The 18,355-nt window shown below is 41.5% G+C and overlaps 1 protein-coding gene across 6 annotated transcripts in view; it reads left to right on the top strand.

The window, feature by feature from the left end:
- The window catches only part of SYBU (syntabulin), an 89,502-nt gene that overhangs the window by 11,486 nt on the left and 59,661 nt on the right, over positions 1-18,355 (top strand). For 2 of the 6 annotated variants that reach the window (XM_039911841.1, XM_029062980.2), the window contains exons 2-3: positions 15,490-15,586; positions 16,749-16,953. In XM_039911841.1, the coding sequence (XP_039767775.1) occupies positions 15,563-15,586; positions 16,749-16,953 (229 nt within the window). In that variant the 5' untranslated portion in view covers positions 15,490-15,562. Of the gene's footprint in view, positions 1-15,421; positions 15,587-16,748; positions 16,954-18,355 lie in introns of those variants that run through there. The other 4 variants (XM_029062974.2, XM_029062975.2, XM_029062979.2 and 1 more) reach the window with 4 other exon arrangements.

Here is an 18,355-nt window from a genome sequence, read left to right as displayed (position 1 = left end):
TGTGACAGTGCCATGTCTTGAAAGTATGATCAATGAGAAAAGCACAAGTCCCATAAATAAAACCAGACCCCAGGAGCGAACCCAGACTTATGGACTCTGTTGTCTTGCATCTTTTACTAACTAATGAAATACTTGATCCACTCTCAAAGCTGGCACTATGTCTTCAAAATGATAGAGTTAACTTGCTACATGCCACTTAGCTTCTAGAGAAATCACATAGTTTCTTGGAAAGGATAAAGAATGGAATCTTAGAGAATGTGTCCACCAACTCTGTTGTAACATATTCTCTGGATAACATAACCTCTGGATATAAACCAGCTATAGAAGGTTATGAAATCAAAAAACTTGAAATATTTATGATTCACTTGGAAAGGTTGCTATAGTTAAATAATGTGGTTGTTTCCCACTTGGCTAGAGAATGGGATTTGTTTAAAAATTTCAGACTAAAAAGTCTCACCCAGCTGTCAAGACAAGAACTCTGGCAAGTGCATTTTGACAAACTATAAAGACAAATTTCCAAATATTTATCAGATTTATAGTCTTCAGTCATTTCCAGCCTCAACTGCTCTGTTATAGAAAGGGTTCTTATCCCTGGTAAGGATGAGATTGGGTTACAGGAATAGAATAGATGACAAAGCTCTTGAATTGCTGATGAGAATTTGCACTGAAAGACATGAACCAGAAATACATGAACCTAGACCAGCTATCAACCTTTTCTTCTCTCAGTAACCCAGAATATGCATATTAGCTTTTGGCAAGAGAACATCATAAAGTCTTGTTTCTGAAGCAGAATCATAAATTCCACCTAATAAAAATAATATACTATATGAAAATCCCACATCACTTATGAACATCTCCATAATTTTTCAATTTTATATTAATGTCTGTCTCATAAGCTCCATGTGTGCTGAGAATATGTCTACCAGCTCTGTTGTATTGTTCTCCCTCAAGCTTTTAGTATAATGCTCTGCACACAGTATGCTCATTAAATACCATTGATTGATTTGTTTTTATTTTCTTGGTTCCTTACATTTTTGAGTCCTGACTCTGGGCTTTATTACTTTTGTGAGATCTTTATAAGTTTATTGATATGAATACAATGAGCAAATAACTTCTCCATTGAGGGATTTCCACTTTTTTCAGTGTAAATTTGTATCATCACAAATCAGAAATTGTGTATTTCTCAGTAGTTCTCAAAATTATTATTTTTAGAAATTGTCAGTATAAATTATGAATTGATTCAGTATCATTTTACAGTATTCAGCATAATTAAAGAAATTCATTTATGTAAGTATTTTAGGTGTAAGTTTTCAAAGTAGAGATTTTCAACAAATCATTTTGATGATGATGAAGAAATAAAATTTGGAGTGTAAACTGAATCGAAAATAATAATAATGGTATTTGCTAAGCACTCACTATGTGTCAAGCACTGTTCTAAATGCTGGGGTAGATAAAAGCTAAGGAGGTTAGACACAGTCGCTGTCCCACATAGGGCTCACAGTCTTAATCCCCATTTACAGATGAGATAACTGAGGCCCAGAGAAGTCAAATGACTTGCCCAAGGTCACGCAACAGACAAGTGACAGAGACAGGACTAGAACCCATGTCCTTCTAACTCCCAGGCCAGTGCTCTATCCACTAGACCATGCTGCTTCCCTAAACGTCTTCTGGTCCCAACAAGGACTTGAACCCTGGATCCTCAGATTAAGAGTCTGATGCTCTACTGACTGAGCTGTAAAATCATAAGATGTCTAAACCACTTAACATACACACATTTATAATTTTAGCAATTTTCCAAATCTTTACAAAGTTAGGGATATTAATGAAAAATGAATATCCATTCCATGCTCTTTGGTGTTACATTAAAGGTAATACCACTGTTTTGGAAATTGATTATGGTAACGTCTTAATAGTGCAATGATCTTTTGTCACAACTTTCCTCTTGTTGCCCATCCACCTCTTCATGAAAAAGAAAAGCTGAACCATCAGCTTTAGATCACTCAGTTGGTTAGCTCCCTCCTACCTTAACTCACTGATGTCTTACCGTAACCCAGCCGACACAATTCACTCTAGCTCCAACCTATTCACTGTACCTCTTTCTCATCGATCTTGAGGCTGGGTCCTTGTCCATAACATCCTCTCTCTGGCCTGGAACGCTCCCCCATCCCATCTTCATATAGAACAGATGATCGCTCTCCTAATCTTCACAGTCTTATTAAAGTCAAAATCTCCTCCACAAGGCTTTCCCTAACTAAAGTTTCATTTCCCCAGCTCACTTTCCTTTAGAGGAAGCCTACTCACTTAGATCTGTACCCTTGAGGCATTTTGACATCCCACTCACCCTCAGCCCCACAGCCTTCATGTACATATGTCTAATTTATTTTAATGTCTGTCTCCCTTCAGAAAAGTAAGCTCCTTGTGGGGGACATGTCTACCAACTGTGTTGTCTCATACTCTTCCAAGTGCTTAGTACAGTGGTCTGCACACAGTAAGTGAGCAATAAATAGAAGCAGCATGGCTTAGTGCAGAGAGCACAAGCCTGGGAGTCAGAAGGGCCTGGGTTCTAAACCCAGCTCTGCCACATGACTGCTGTGAGACATTGAGCAAATCACTTAAAATCACTGGGCCTCAGTTACCTTACCTTTAAAATGGGGATTAAGAGTGTGAGCCCAGCATGGAACAGGGGCTGTGTCCAACCTGATTATCTTGTATCTACCCCAGTGCTTAGGACAGTGCCTGGCAAATAGTAAGTGCTTAACCAATATTATTATTCACATAATTATTATTATCAATAATAATAATGCATTATTATCATCATTATCACTAATGATAATAATGCATATGATTGATTAATTGACAGCTGTCACCAAGGCTGTTGGATTCCTTCTGAACATCCAGTTCAAACCCCCAGAAGGTTCTCAGATGGTCAAGACTGACCTTAAAACTTGGGAACGTCCTTCCTAAATCAGAACATCTGCTTACATCAACCTAGGTGCACAAGGGACTCTCAAAACCAAGGTCTGGTTCTGTGGGTCTGTCCGTTGCATAGAAATCGAAGGAATATATACAACAAGATGGCTCAATTCTGATATCCCTGTGCACATTTCTGCAAGCTTCTCTTATCTAGTGCTCTAGGGACTTCAAAGACATCTCTCTACAGGGGAGAAATTTGTGAGGTGTGATTGGTAAGGAAAGAGAACAGAGCCCTGAGCCTGCAGGCTTTCTTGTTCTCATTTTTAATAATTGTTCTGACTTTATATGGCACTATCATTCTGAACACTACAGATGTGTGGTTAACTATTTACAAGTAGGTCCAGAGGGCTTCATACTTATCTGGTATTGCCCTGGAGAAATTTTATCTGTAAAAAAAGTAGAAGCCCTGGCTTGCTGAATCCTGGGATTGGTGGAAAAATGTGGTATGTCTGCAGAGTACGTTTTTGGAGTCTGTGTTGTTTAGTGGCGCATCAAAGGCCTGAGAGCCAGAGGACCTGGGTTCTAACCCCAGATTTACCCCTTATCTGCTGTGTGAACTTGGCCAAGTCACATCACTTCTCTGTGCCTCAGTTTCCTCATTTGTAAAATGGGGATTAAATACCTGTTCTTCCTCCTACTTAGACTGTGAGCCCAATGTGGGATAGGGACTGTGTGCAACCTAATTGCCTTGTCATTACCCCACTGTTTAGTTCAGTGCTTGGAATACAGTAAGCACATGATAATAATAATGATAATAACCTTTTGTCATTTTTACTATATATTCCCATGAAGCTTCCCAAATCCCGTTCCCCATTTGAAGTCAGTATAGATCCCTGGTGGGAGTCAAGAAGCCAGCACTGTAAGACTAACATTAAATAATTTCAGGTAATTTATTAAATAAACCAAATTATCACTCAATCAATCAGTAGTATTTAGTTGAATACCTACTAATGCCTGGCACATGTAATAGAATAAGTGGACATAATCCCTGCCTTAAAGGAGTTTGAAATCTAGCAGAAGCGACAGACACTAAAATCATTTATAGAGAGGAGAAGGAAGTAGAAGGGGATATGTATATGGGCTAGTGCTTAAGTAAAAGGGTAAAAGATGAATTGTTTTATATATACAATGATATACAATCCCATGGATTATCTCAATTCCATAGCTCTTGGGTTTTACATGGATCAATTCACCAATTAATTATTAGTATTTATTGATTGTCTGTTGTGTGCGGAGCCCTGTACTAAGCTTTAAGGAGAATGCAATAGCAATAGAAGCCACATTACCTGCCCTCAAGAAGCTTATAACTGATTCATTTGTATTTCTAGATTTTTAAATAATAATAAGTAAAATGACAAAATATCCAGAATATGTTAGCTGTTTATTAATACAACAACATAAATTCATCCATTGATTCAGTCATATTTATTGAGCCCTTACTGTGTGCAGAACATTGTACTAAGTGAATGATTAGTGAAATTAACTATCTCTTTCAGTTTGAATCCTTTTTCTTATTTAATAAAGAACATTTATATTCTGTTTTAAAAATTACATTGCTAACATTCAGGTGGAGACCCTTTTTAACTTCATAGTTTCACATCTTAAAAGGTGGTAGTTTTATTTTTTAGAATAATAACGTTCCAATATTAATTTCATTTCACTGTGATTTTAGACCTGGAAAATTCAGACAAATTCAGTCATTTTCCTGAACTCTTCAAGTAGTACCCTGTCAGGCTTCATTGTTGTGGGACAAGGATTAGGTTTAATATTAGAAACACCAGGACTAGCCCCCAAAGTGGGCTTTGGGTTTGAATAATTCAAATAATAGCCTCAGTTCCCGTTGCCCCCATTTGCTCTGCAGCGGATACAGCTATACTAAGCACTGACTAGATAAAAGTAACACTAAAATACTTTATGAGCCAAGAAATTCTATAATGCAAGAATTAAATTTGTAAGGAATCTTGCTGCAAGCACACATTAGCCTTAATTTTAAAACCTAAAATACATTTGCCAAAGCTTAATGGTAGCCCCTCATCATTTATGAACATATCTGTAATTTATATTATATCTGTCTTCCCCTCTAGACTGTAAACACCCTGTGGGCAGGGACGTATCTACCAACTCTGTTATAGCATACTCCCCTAAATGCGAAGTACAGTGCTCTACACACAGTAAGCACTCAAAAGATTGATAGTGGAAACATTACTTTAGATATCACTTAAAAGTCCAGATAATCCCAGCTTCGCCACTTGTCTGCTGGTGGCCTTGGGCAAGTCATTAACTTTTCGGTGCAACAGGTACCTTATCTGTAAATTGAGGATTAAATCCTTCTCCCTCCAATTTAGACTGTAAACCCCATGTGGGGCAGGGACTGTCTCCAATCTGATTATCTTGTATAATTATAATATTAATGATATTTCTTAAGCACTTACTCTGTGCCAAGCACTGTTCTAAGTGCTGGGATACATACAAGGTTATCAGGTTGTTCCATGTGGGGCTCATAGTCTTAATCTCCATTTTCCAGATGAGGTAACTGAGGCACAGAGAAGTTAAGTGACTTGCTCAAAGGCACACAGCTGATAAATCGTGGTGCTGGGAGTAGAACCCCCAACCTATGACTCCCAAGTCCATGCTCTTTCCACTAAGCCACGCTGATTCTCTAATATTATAAGGGTATTTGTTAAGCACTTATTATGTGCCAAACTCTGTTTTAAGCACTGGGGGATTCATTCATTCATTCAATTGTATTTATTAAGTGCTTACTGTGTGCAGAGCACTGTATTAAACGCTTGGGCGTACAATTCGGCAACCGAGACAATCCCTACCCAATAACGGGCTCATAGTCTAGAAGCGGGGAGACAGACAACAAAACAGAACAAAACAAGTAGACAGGCATCGATAGCAGCAATATAAATTATACAAGGTAATCAGGTTATCCCCACATGGGGCTCACAGTTTTAATCCCAATTTTACAGATGAAGTAACTGAGGTACAGAGAAGTTAAGTGACTTTACCAAAGTCACACAGCTGACAAGTGGAGGAGTCAGGAGTCAGGAGTCTGTGCTCTTTCCACTAAGCCACACTACTTCTCAAGCTCCTTGTAACTACCCAAGGGCTTAATACAGTGCTTGACAAATAGCAAGAGCTTAACAAGTACCATAAAAAATTAACATAATTAAAGAATATCCTCAACTGGAAAGCACAGTTGCATCTTAATGGATATAACTTTAATCAAGTTCATGTCTGAACATCTTCCTTTTCTTTCCCCAAAAGCCCTGCCCTCAACTCGGCACTTTTGAGCCACACAACAAACATGTACAAAAAAGGAAAAATCATTCAAGTAAAATTTGCACTTCAATTCCCCGGAGGAAAACTGAGCAAGATTCAGATCACAATTCACAGTTAACGGAAAAATTATTTTATAATGTTAAAAGATTATAAGACAAACTTTAAAAACGTTTACTTGTTTAAGAGGATGGTGGTTATTTTAAACTTACGCAAAATCCTTATAAAACAATTTTCACTTATGTCCAGAAATAAACTGAACTACAAAGGATTTTTTTTTGTAGGTATTCTAATGAGAGTCAATATCCTGGAAAGTTAAATAATCTTTGAGCTAGATAGGTCTGAAAGTGACTATTTCATTGTAGTGAAAATACTCTACTATCCTAAAGGTTTATGTACTTTACTAAGTACCTATATAATTTACTCCCAAGGAGTAGCTAATGTTAAGAGTAAATTTGGTTCAACAAACAAATGAGGATTGTTTGCTCTTTAAGGGGGAGGATCAAGTGATCAAAACACTGATAAAAGACAATGGTAGAGACTCAAGTTTTGACTGAGTGTAAGAAGGCAATGGTAAACCACTTCTGTATTTTTAACAAGATGACTCTGTGGATAGACATACCAGAATGATTTTATGACAGAAGAGGGGATATTCTGAAGAGGGTGTGTCCATGGTTTTGGGTTGGGTTGGAAAAGACAACCGCATTTGAAGAAGAATTCATTGCTAAAGCTATGAAACAAAAGCTTAAGACATTTTTTACAACCTAAATTGAATGTCATATGGGCAGGGTCTGTATCTACCAATTCTGTTGTACTGCATTCTCCCAAGTGCTTAATACAGTGCTCTGCACACCGTACATAGTCAATATGATTAGTGGATTTTATTTTTTAATGATATTTATTAAGTGCTTCTTATGTTCCATGTCGGTACTAAGCACTGGAGTAGATACAAGGTTGTCAGGTTGGACAGAGTCCCTGTCCTGCATGGGGCTCCCAATCTTAATTCCCATTTAACTGAGGCATAGAGAAGTTAAGTGTCTTGCCCAAGGTCATCCAGCAGACAACTAGCAGAGCTGGAATTAGAACCCAGGTCCTTCTGACTCCCAGGCCTTTACTCTAGCCACTGGGCCATACTGCTTCTTCGTGGTTGATTCCTCAAGGGATCTTATTCATAAGATTATTCAAAAGATCCTAAAGAAATAAACTAACTCCTACCTCCCTTTTATATATATATGAGGTAATTAAAAAAAATACTTGCTTGTCTATATCTCTGATCGAAAGTTATGAGGATATACCCGTAAAGTGTGGGCTTGGGGAAATTAAGCTTCTCCCATGAAATTAATTTGTACCCTCTGAATATCTCTAACTGAAAATGAAAATCTTGATATATTTGAAGCAAATTTTTCCCACATTTTCAATAATGAGAACACAAATATTGAAAGCTATCTTTTTATTCACCATCTCGATTTCCCAGAACAACCTATTTTCTACTGAAGACAATATTTCCTGCCATGGATATTTTTATAAAAATTTCCTGAGTGGAGCAGAAATTTATAGTGGGCAAGATTTTTTTTTTAATTTGTTAAGCGCTTACTACGTGCCAGGCACTGTTCTAAGCGCTGGGGTAGATATAAGGTAATCAAGTTGGACATGTCCATGTCCCACTGGGGCTTACAGTCTTAATCCCCATTTTATAGATGAGATAACTGAGGTTCAGAAAGGCGAAGTGACTTGCCCAAGGTTCCACAGCAAACAAGTAGCAGAACAGAAATTAGAACCCAGGTCCTTCTGAATCCCAGGCCCCTGCTATATCCACTTAGCATGCTGCTTCTCTAGCTGCCATCCAGAAGCTATCATCCAGAAGACAGCCAATCACACAATACACTTGACAATCAACCAATCAATAGTATTTACTGAGTACAGTGCTCTGCACACAGTAAGTGCTTAATAATTCAATTCATTGAATGAAATGAGCATTTATTGTGGGCCGAGCACTGTACTATGCACTTGGGAGAGTTTAATGTGAGTTTCCTGTTATTTCTACATATATAAAATTCACCCCCAAAAAAAATTATTAGGAAAATCAGATATTTGGTCATCTGAGAGTTTTGTGTTAGGGTCAGAGTTTACCAGCTGGCACTGTGGAAGATCTAGAGAAGAATAGGTCTGTGGGAAGAAGAGGCAGCCTGAATCCAAGGAAGGCCTGACAGCCGTCAAATATGCTTGATTTGGAGCATATTTTAGTAGCTTATGTATCCCTCTCTGAGATGGAGCAGCAACAATGAAAGGATTTGTCTGCTACAACGTGGCAGCTGCTTCGGTTCTCTCAAGTCTACTCTGCCATCAAAAACCAGCCGACATAGGCCAGAGGCTTTAGGTCTCTGTTTTAGAAGTTATCTTTTTTTTTTTTAACAATATTGCCCTAAACAGAGGCAATGAGAGGGCTTCACACTGAAACTAAGAGAGCCGGTGGGAGGGCGATAAGCCACAGGTGTTATGAACAAATAAATAAAACAAACATTACTCTTAAAAATAACTTCAGTTGAAAAGTTAATGGTTATTCTCAAATAGAGTAGTTGACATATGGGTTGTGTAAAAGTTGGGGTAATGCTTTTATTTTCTTGGTAGGAAAAACCTTTTGTTGCCTTACTTTTCTGGAGAAAAGTTTGGTTAAATATGTAATACACTCAGATTTCAGATTAATCACTTACATTATTAATCCTGGGAATCATTTTTTAATAGATGATGTTACTTTTTCTCTATTCTTTAAAGAGTGGATAACTAGTTCTCTTGGTTAGTTTTTATTTTTCACTGTGTGTATTATCTTTCTTGTCAATATACAGTTCTTATCTCAAAACCAAGATTAGGGCTAGTGCCACATATTGAATTGACATTGCTATGTATGCTGACAAGTAGCTGTGATGGTGACTTTTCATTTAGACATTTGTGTTGTTTTCGAACCCTGGAGAGGAGTAATATTACTGCAGAAAAACTTGCCGTGTGGATATTACTGTATGTGAATCAAAAAAACTAAAATAAACCCCAGATGTTTGGAATTTAAACCGGGTTCTTATCCAAATTAAACTGAGCAGATAGTTACCCTCTAAACTGTATTTAAAAAAAAAAAAAACACCTGAAAAATCTATACCAGATTCAACAAGCAAGAAGACAGCAATTGCAGAATGAACCAATAGGTGGCAAGCACAAGGTGGTGCTGCTACTTTACGAAGAACGTTCACTTGTTAGGTATCAGCCCAAGACACCATGGAATTGGAAGATCTCCTGCCTTAAATGAACATCCTGGATGATCCAGATAAAAAACAAAAACTAAATAAAAAGCAATCTAGTAGCCGTGAAGAGGGAGCAGATTAAAATTCCCAACCCTCTAATAAATACTATTACTACCAGAAATCAATCATACTGTAACGATCAGATTTATTGAGTGCTTACTGTGTCCTTACTGTACTAAGCGCTTGGGAGAGTACAATACAACAGAGTGGGTAAACACATTCCCTGCCCACAAGGATCTTAAAGTCTAGGGGGACCTGTGGGCTTGAATTCATTAGTCTGTGAAAGCCTTCCTAGAACTCTTTCCTTTTCCTTCTGGCTGTCAATGTAAGAAGGGAATGATGAAGTTCCCAACAGAAAGCCTCTAAAAGGGATTATATAGATGCATACCTCTCTCAGTGCATTTTAGAGTTATTATTCAGCCATGTTTTGACTCTCCCACTGCTTCCCCTCTGCAGGCAGCAATGCCGTGACCTAGAAAATAAGCTGTACAGCACCTGGTTACAGTCACAGACTGTCTCATCTAATGGTAACCGACAGTGCTGTACTGTCCACTTTCCTCTGCTTCTCTGTTGGCCCTAGCTGATCCCAAACTCAAAATCTCAAAAATGGGAAAAACTCCTGAAAAAAAAATGAGCAAGCCTGAGGGCCGAGTATCAGTTCTTGGTCCCCACATTCTACTTCAACTTTTCTGGGCTTGGGATGGGAAGCAGGGTAAACAAGAAAAAGGGGGCTGAAGAGTAAAGTTCAAGGCTGAATTTCAACAGCACGCCTATAATGGACAGTGCACCACAAAGCCATAGATCAAGAGGATTTTTTAAAAAAAGTCAATTGCTACTAGTGACAAAACCCTAATACCTATTTCCTGTTAAGAAAAATAGGACCTCCAATACATCTTATCATTCAATCGTATTTCAGTCATATGTATTGAGCACTTACTGTGTGCGGTGCACTGTACTAAGTGCCTGGAAAGTACAATACAAGTAATGTACTAGATTGTCTAACCTGAGTTTCCCCATTTGCCCCAGAGTCAAGAAAAGTTGATGTGGAATAATCCCATGATTTGGCAGGGAAAGAGTTTCTGAATAAACTAACACACCCAGCTTCACTGGGTTTTAACTAGAAGGATAATTTCGGCTGTGTGTAAGGAGCCAGCCCTGGCAGCAGTGAATTTATGAAGTAGCACAACCAACTGAAAATATGACTATTCACAAACCTAGGTGGCAGGGAAAATGGTTAAAAATCCTAAATGACAATACTGAATTCTAACTTAAATGGACAATTAGTACTTATGACTTAGTAGGTCATGGGCATCTGAATGAGAACAAAGGCTTTACAGATATCATCATTTGTGTAACCTGCCCTTTTAAAATGTTGACAAACAGGTTTGGGTTATGAAAGCATAGTGCCAAGAGGCTTCTGACTTCAAAATCATCTTCCTTTTCCTTGGCTGGGTTGCTATGGTGATGACACCACGGCTGCTCAGCCTCTCCTGGTGCCTGCATTTCTGCAGAAGCGCAGAACACATGGTCTGTTTTCTAGGCACATCCTCTGACCAACTAGAAAGCCTTATCTTATGAGAAGCAGCATGGTTTTGTGGAGAGAGCACAGGCCTGGGAGTCAGAAGGTCATGTGTTCTAATCCTGGGTCCGTCACTTGTCAACTGTGTGATCTTGGGCAAGTCACTTCACTTCTGAGGGTCTCAGTTACCTCACCTGTAAAATGGGGAATGAGACGGTGAGCCCCAGTTAGGACAGGGACTGTGTCCAACCTGATTTGCTTGCATCCACCCCAGCACTTAGTACAGAGCCTGACACATAGCAAGCGCTTAACAAATACCATTACTATTATTATTATTCCAGGTGTCATGTTTTGGGTCAATTCCAATATGGAAACAGTCTATGTTTGTACCTCACAACCTCATAGTACACCTTGGCCTAGTGGCTAGTTCACAGGCCTGCAAGTTAGAAGGACCTGGGTTCTAATCCCAGCTCTGCCACTTGTCTGCTGTAGGACCTTGGGCAATTTACTCAATCTCTCTGTGCTTCAGTTACCTCATCACTAAAATGGGAATGAAGACTGTGAGCCGTCTGTGGGACATGGACTGTGTCCAACCTGATTATCTTGTGCCAAGCACTGTTCTACGCACTGGAGTAGATACGAGGTAATCAGGTTGTCCCTCGTAGGGCTCACCAGTCTTCATCCCCATTTTACAGATGAGATAACTGAAGCACAGAGAAGTTAAGTGCCTTGCCCAAGGTCACACAGCTGACAAGCAGCAGAGCTGGGATTAGAACCCATGACCTCTGACTCCCAAGCCCGGGCTCTTTCCACTGAGCCATGCTACTTCTCAAGTGCTTAGTACACTGCCTGGCACATAGTAAGTGCTCTTAACACATACCCTAAAAAAGGGCTCTGCACATAGTTAGTGCTCAATAAGTACCACTGATTAACTGGATCTTGATGGATGACTGAGTGATTCCCTAATCTTACCTGCTATAGATTCTCTTGGCATCAAGCGGCAAATAAAGGGGCCAAAGCTGTTAAGATTTAAAGATTCACTTTCAATATTTATTTTCTCAGCCAGTACTTGTCCCTTTAGAACTGCCTCTTTAAACCTCCCCAGAAATATCCCTGAAGGACCCTAAAATAATCCAAAATACAGCCCAGCCTCTGAAACATTTGGATCGTGGATTAACAAACATTTTCCTGATCTGCGATGGCAGAAGGCACCAAGCCTAAAATGGTTGAGAGATGAATATCTTTGCATAGACAGTCCCAAATCAAAAGCCTGAACCCTACTGGAAACCCACCAACCAATGCTTTACCCTCTCTGGTTCCTGGGCACCTATAGGAAAGTTATGGGTTGGGTCACAGTAGAATGCAAATGCAAGAGCAGCAGCTCGGGATGCCCATGTTTCAGCCAGGCCTGCGCTACGACACCGACTTTCCTCCATCCTCCCCACTCCTCCCAAGCTCCTGGAACTGAGCCCATCCACTCTGCTACAGGGAAGATGATGGGAAATTCCCCTTGTTCCAGCAAAAGAAATGATCAGGGGGTACTTAGTAGGCAGCACCCTGTCCAGCCCTTTGGGAGGGACCCATAGTAAAGGTGTGGGCAGATTGGGTAAGTGGCATTTTTTTTTTCCTTTGAAGATTTGGGTAAATGGCCTGTGGGTACAAAATTAGAGACGTTGGGGGGGCAGATTTCCACATCCTACTCAAAGGGCTAGGGAGGTTTTGGGGACAAATTTGTGGAGGAGGTAGGGGATGATATACACAAGTGTAAGCTCACTGTGGGCAGTGAATGAGTCAGTTATATTATGTGGCACTCTCCCACATGCTTAGTACAGTGCTCCATACACGGTAAGTGCTCAATAAATATACCCTATTGAGCGCTCACCTCCTCCAAGAGGCCTACCCAAACTGAGCCCCCCTTCCGTCTGCTCCCTCTTCCCCTCCCCCTCAGCAATGTGCTCATTTGTATATATTATTTATTACCCTATTTATTTTCTTAATGACGTGTACATCCCCTTGATTCTATTTATCTTGATGTTGTGTTGTTATTGTTTGGTTCTGTTTTGCTTTGCTGTCTGTCTCACACGTTTAGGCTGTGAGCCCGTCATTGGGCAGGGATGGTCTCTCTTTGTTGCCGAATTGTCCATTCCAAGTGCTTAGTACAGTGCTCTGCACATAGTAAGGCTCAATAAATACTATTGAATGAATAAAGATGAATGAATAAAGAGATTTCTAAACAGCTGAGGGCAAACGCCTCTTCTGCTTTCCTCTTCATTCTCCATCTCCAACAAAAGTGATGGGAACACAAATGAGGAAATCGGGGGAGCCTTGAGGGGGTCGTATCGAGGTCCAGGGCCATAGTAATAATACTAAATAATATGTGTTATTTGTTAAGTACACACCATGGGCCGAGAATTGTATCAGCAATACAATCTATGCAGATCCGACACAGTCCCTGTGTCTGACGAGACTCACGGTCTTGGCAGGGGGTAAAGCAGGTCCCAAAGCCCCATTTTACAGATGAGAAAACCAAGTCCCGGGGACACCTCGCGAAGAAGTGGGGACTAATAATAATAATGTTGGTATTTGTAGAGAAGTAGCGTGGATCAGCGGAAAGAGCACAGGCTGGGGAGTCAGAGGTCGTGGGTTCTACTCCCACCTCCACCATTGTCAGCTCTGTGATTTTGGGCAAGTCACTTTCCTTCTTCTGGACCTCAGTGACCTCATCTGTAAAATGGGGATGAAGACTGTTGGCCCCACGTGGGACAACCTGATGACCCTGTATCTCCCCCAGCGCTTAGAACATTGCTTGGCACATAGTACGCACTTAACAAATACCAACAGTTTTATTATTATTCTCTGGGCCTCCGTGACCTCATCTGTAAAATGGGGATGAAGACTGTGAGCCCCACGTGGGAGAACCTGATGACCTGGTATCTACCCTAGCGCTAAAAACAGTGCTCGGCACATAGTAAGCGCTTAACAAATACCAACATTATTATTATTATTCTCTGTGTCCCAGTGACCTCCTCTATAAAATGGGGATGAAGACTGTGAGCCCCACGTGGGACAACCTGATGACCTAGTATCTACCCCAGCGCTAAAAACAGTGCTCGGCACATAGTAAGCGCTTAACAAACACCATCGTTATTATTAATTCACTCATTCAGTAGTATTTATTGAGCGCTTACTATGTGCCGAGCACTGTACTAAGCGCTTGGAATGGCCAATTCGGCAAAAGATAGAGACAGGCCCTGCCCAACGACGGACTCACAGGCTAAACGGGGGAGACAGACAGCAAAGCAAAACAGAACAAAACAAGACATCATCAAGATAAATAGAATCAAGGGGATGTACACCTCATTAACAGAATAAATAGGGTAATACATAATATATACAAATGAGCACAGTGATGAGGGGAGGGGAAGAGGGAAGAGCAGAGGGTCCCGGCTGCGGCCGGTCCTTGCCCCCTGCGGGACCAAGGAGGTGCTAGCTGCGGGGGGCACACGCACATACATATATATACATGTATTATATTACATTCTATTATATTACATTCATATATATATTACATTCATATATATATATTACATTATATTACATTCATATATGTATACATATACACATACATATATGTATGCATATACATATACACATACATATACATGATATACACACATATATATGTATATACATATATATGAATGTAATATAATGTTATATATATATATATGTGTATATATATATATATATATATATATATATATATATATATATATATATATATATATATATATATATATATATATGGAGGGGGAGAGAGGTTGAAAGCGCGGCCGATGGCTCCCGCCGGCACCTCGTCCCGCACCTGATGCGGGAGGGATCCCGGGCTCGGGAGCAGATTTGCAGATTGTTTGCAGGTTTGCAGCTCCATTCCCACGTGGGACAACCTGATGCCCTTTTATCTCCCCCAGCGCTTAGAACAGTGCGTGGCGCATAGTAAGCGCTTAACAGATACCATCAGTATTATTCTTATTCTTCATTCAATCGTATTGATTGAGGGCTGTCTAGGTGCAGAGCCCTGGACTAAGCGCTTGGAATGCACAATTCGGCAGCAGAGAGAGACCGTCCCTGCCCGATGGAGTTTGCAGATTTGCAGGTCCTTGGCAAGTTTGCAGGCTGTCTGCAGGTTGTTTGCAGGTTTGCGAGGCGTTGGGCATCTCCCGCCTCCCTCCCTCCCTCCCTCCTTTTCTCCCTCCCTCCCTCCCTCCCTCTCTCCCTCTCTCCCTCCCCCGCTGGGCTGCGGGAGCTCGGGGAGCAGCGGGGTCCGGGGAGGCGGGGCCCGAACGGTCCGCGCACAGTGCGCGCCGCCTCGCCTCGCCCCGCCCTGAGCCGGACGCCTTTTCGTCTGCCCGCTGGTTGCAGGGTTCGCGGCGGCGGGAGCAGCAGGAGGAGGAGGAGGAGGAAAAAGAAGAAGAAAAAGAAGAGGAGGAGGAGGATGGGGCCCCTTCGGGACAGCAAGGTAAGGGTCCCGCAAACCCCCCGCACCTGGAAGCTCGGGCCGGTCCTTACGAGGGGAACCCGCCTCTCTTCTCCGCACCGCTGCTGTGCAAAAAGCTGAGGTTTGCGCGGACTCTGGGCGACACCCTGCTGCCGCTCGACCTCCGCCCAGCCCCGAAACAGCTCGGGCAGGCCCAGCCGAGGATGCCCGGGGGGGCTGCGGGGATGCCCCCGCACATTTTTATTCCCCCCCGCCCGGTGATCTTCTCCTTTGCTACCTTGCATCGCCCACCTCTCCCGGCCGGCCCGGGCACGCCCAAGGTTCAGAGGTCACCCCCAAAGGCCTGCCGATGAGGTTCACTATTGGCATTTTATTGCTTTCGCGGGAAGGGGATCGATGGATTTTGCAGGACCGAAAAGGGGCCCTGACCGCCTTCCCGTCCCCGCCCTCCAAATTTTTAAAGAAATGGAGCTGACCTGTCCTTTTCGCAGCCCGTGTAAGGTTGAGAATAATCAAACCCCGGGTGAAAGGAGGGTGTGAACCCCCTGCCTGCCGACCATTTGTTGACTCTCTGCTTGGCAGGGAGCCCCGGGCACTAAGCCGGATGGCATCGAATGATGGCATGATTGGGATGGATGAGAAAGGTATGGGTTGGTTCCAGGGCCTAAAGGAAAATGGATGAAAAGTGACATGTCTCGATTATGGCAAGAAACAAAAACAGGGAGGGGAGAGACAGAGCAGCTCAAGATAAAGGGAACACTGTTGGTCTGTGATAAGATGGCAATGATAATAATCGTCGTATTTTATTATGGAGTAGTAGGAGATAGAGGAATTAAGGACATGAATCTTCAATTTGATCCGGAAGAGAAGGTAAGGAGGGATGGGTGGAACGAAGTAGGTGGTCTTGGCGACGCATGATGTGGCATCGTCAATGATGGAGAAATCCAACTTCTAAAAGAGATGGGCCTGCGTTGGCTTTATCATCGTCTTGGGTAGTTTTGGACCGAGGAGGAAGTTGGTGTTGCCTTGAGTGATTTCTGTAGGGGGGATAAAGTAAACTTTCCCTGAGGATCCCCCACCCAAGAATGTGGATTTGGCATTGGGTGTGTAGGGAGAAGAGTTATCCCAGGCGAGACGGTATTGAGTATCCTATTTGTGTTTACTCTGTTGTCCAAATTTTGAGAAGGAGCAGAGAGTGTATCACCACCAGGAGAAGGTTTCCCGTAGCCGCATCCCACGCTTGGTTCTTCGGCCCCACGCTCCCCAGCAGCTGCAGAAGCTGTCTCCGGCATCCGAGTCGCCCTTCTCGGAGGAGGAGAGCCGAGAATTCAATCTCAGCAGCTCGGGCCGCTCAGCTAGGACCATTAGCAGCAACAGCTTCTGCTCAGGTAAAACACCAGAAACACACCCAGGCTCAACTGTGCATTTCCACACATTCATTGGCTAGGGAAGGAAATGGAGTAAAGATAAGTGTGAGCTCTAGGGAAGGGTGTGGGTTTTTTTTTCTGTTGTTTTAAACTACATTACAATTATGTCTGCTAATAGTAATGGTCCTGTGCTAAGCACTTTACCTAGTGTAGGGGTAGATTCCAAATCTCATTGGAAACAATTCCTGCCCCACAGGGGGCTCACAGTTAAAAAGGGCCGGGGGGGGGGGTAGCAGGTAAGAATTTAATCCTCCTTTACAGGTGAGTATACTGAAGTCACAGAAAAGTTAAGTGACTTGTCCAAGGTCACGCAGCAGGTAAGTGGTGGAGCTAGGACGAGACCTCACGTCTTTTGAATCATAAATCTCATGTTCATTCCACCAGGTCAAGATGCCTATTTTTTGAGAAATATGTTTCTCTTAATAGTAGTTCTAATCTTGTGTAATCCTAACTTGAGCGACAAAATTCAGTGACTTCTTACAAATATGAGAACTACCTTGAAGCTCACTGAACTTTCATCTGTTTTTGAAAATCACCGGTCAGATTGCTCTTCTCTGGGCTGTGAACTATATATGTCCATGGCGGGTCAGGTTGGTGGAGAAAAATGACAGTCTCTAAATGATTACTAAATGATAAATGAATTGGGAAATACTGTCAGTAAATACTAGGAAAAGGAGAGGTGGGGTCATTTTTGTCATGTTTAAGCTGCATTTAGTGGAAAAGTTATCCCTCTCATACGCCTTTAACAGGTGGTACAGTTATTTGATTCCACCCATAAGATGATTGTATCCTTAGGACTTTGAACTTCCTCTTTCAGAATTGGAATTTTTATAAGACTCAAGAGCTAGCCTCTGAGTTGATCGAGCAGCATAAATTCTATTATGCATTTTGTAGCAGATCATTTAAAGCTACTATTCCTGTTAGGAAAAAAATCCTTCATTAAAAGGGGCATGTGAAGTAAAGGTTACTATCTGAAACATGACGTTTATTTTTAATTTTACTAACAAATACTGCTTTCCATTTTAATCCAAATCATTCAAAAGGACATTTTCACTAGAGCAATGCTCCTCTGGATTTTCATTTAGATTTTACCAGTTGAGACCATAAATCCAAAACCACTGAAGAGCTACCTTTTGAGTAAACTTACTTTTTATTACATATGGTCTAGTTTCCATTCTTTCTTTGAGGTTTTCTATCAATGTCCAAATGAAAAATCTGAAACATTCTTAGTCCTTTAGGGTGGCTGAGGTTGGAGTAGAAGGAAATCGTACTGTTCACTTTGCTTCCTTCCAAGAGAAGATAAATTTGAATGTTTGCATGGAAAACTAACTTTTAGTTAAACAGGAGTATTATTTGCAAAAGG

Source organism: Ornithorhynchus anatinus, chromosome 4 (assembly GCF_004115215.2).
Source record: "Ornithorhynchus anatinus isolate Pmale09 chromosome 4, mOrnAna1.pri.v4, whole genome shotgun sequence".
Taxonomy (NCBI): Eukaryota; Metazoa; Chordata; class Mammalia; order Monotremata; family Ornithorhynchidae; genus Ornithorhynchus; species Ornithorhynchus anatinus.
This window is presented reverse-complemented; position numbering and strand designations above follow the sequence as displayed.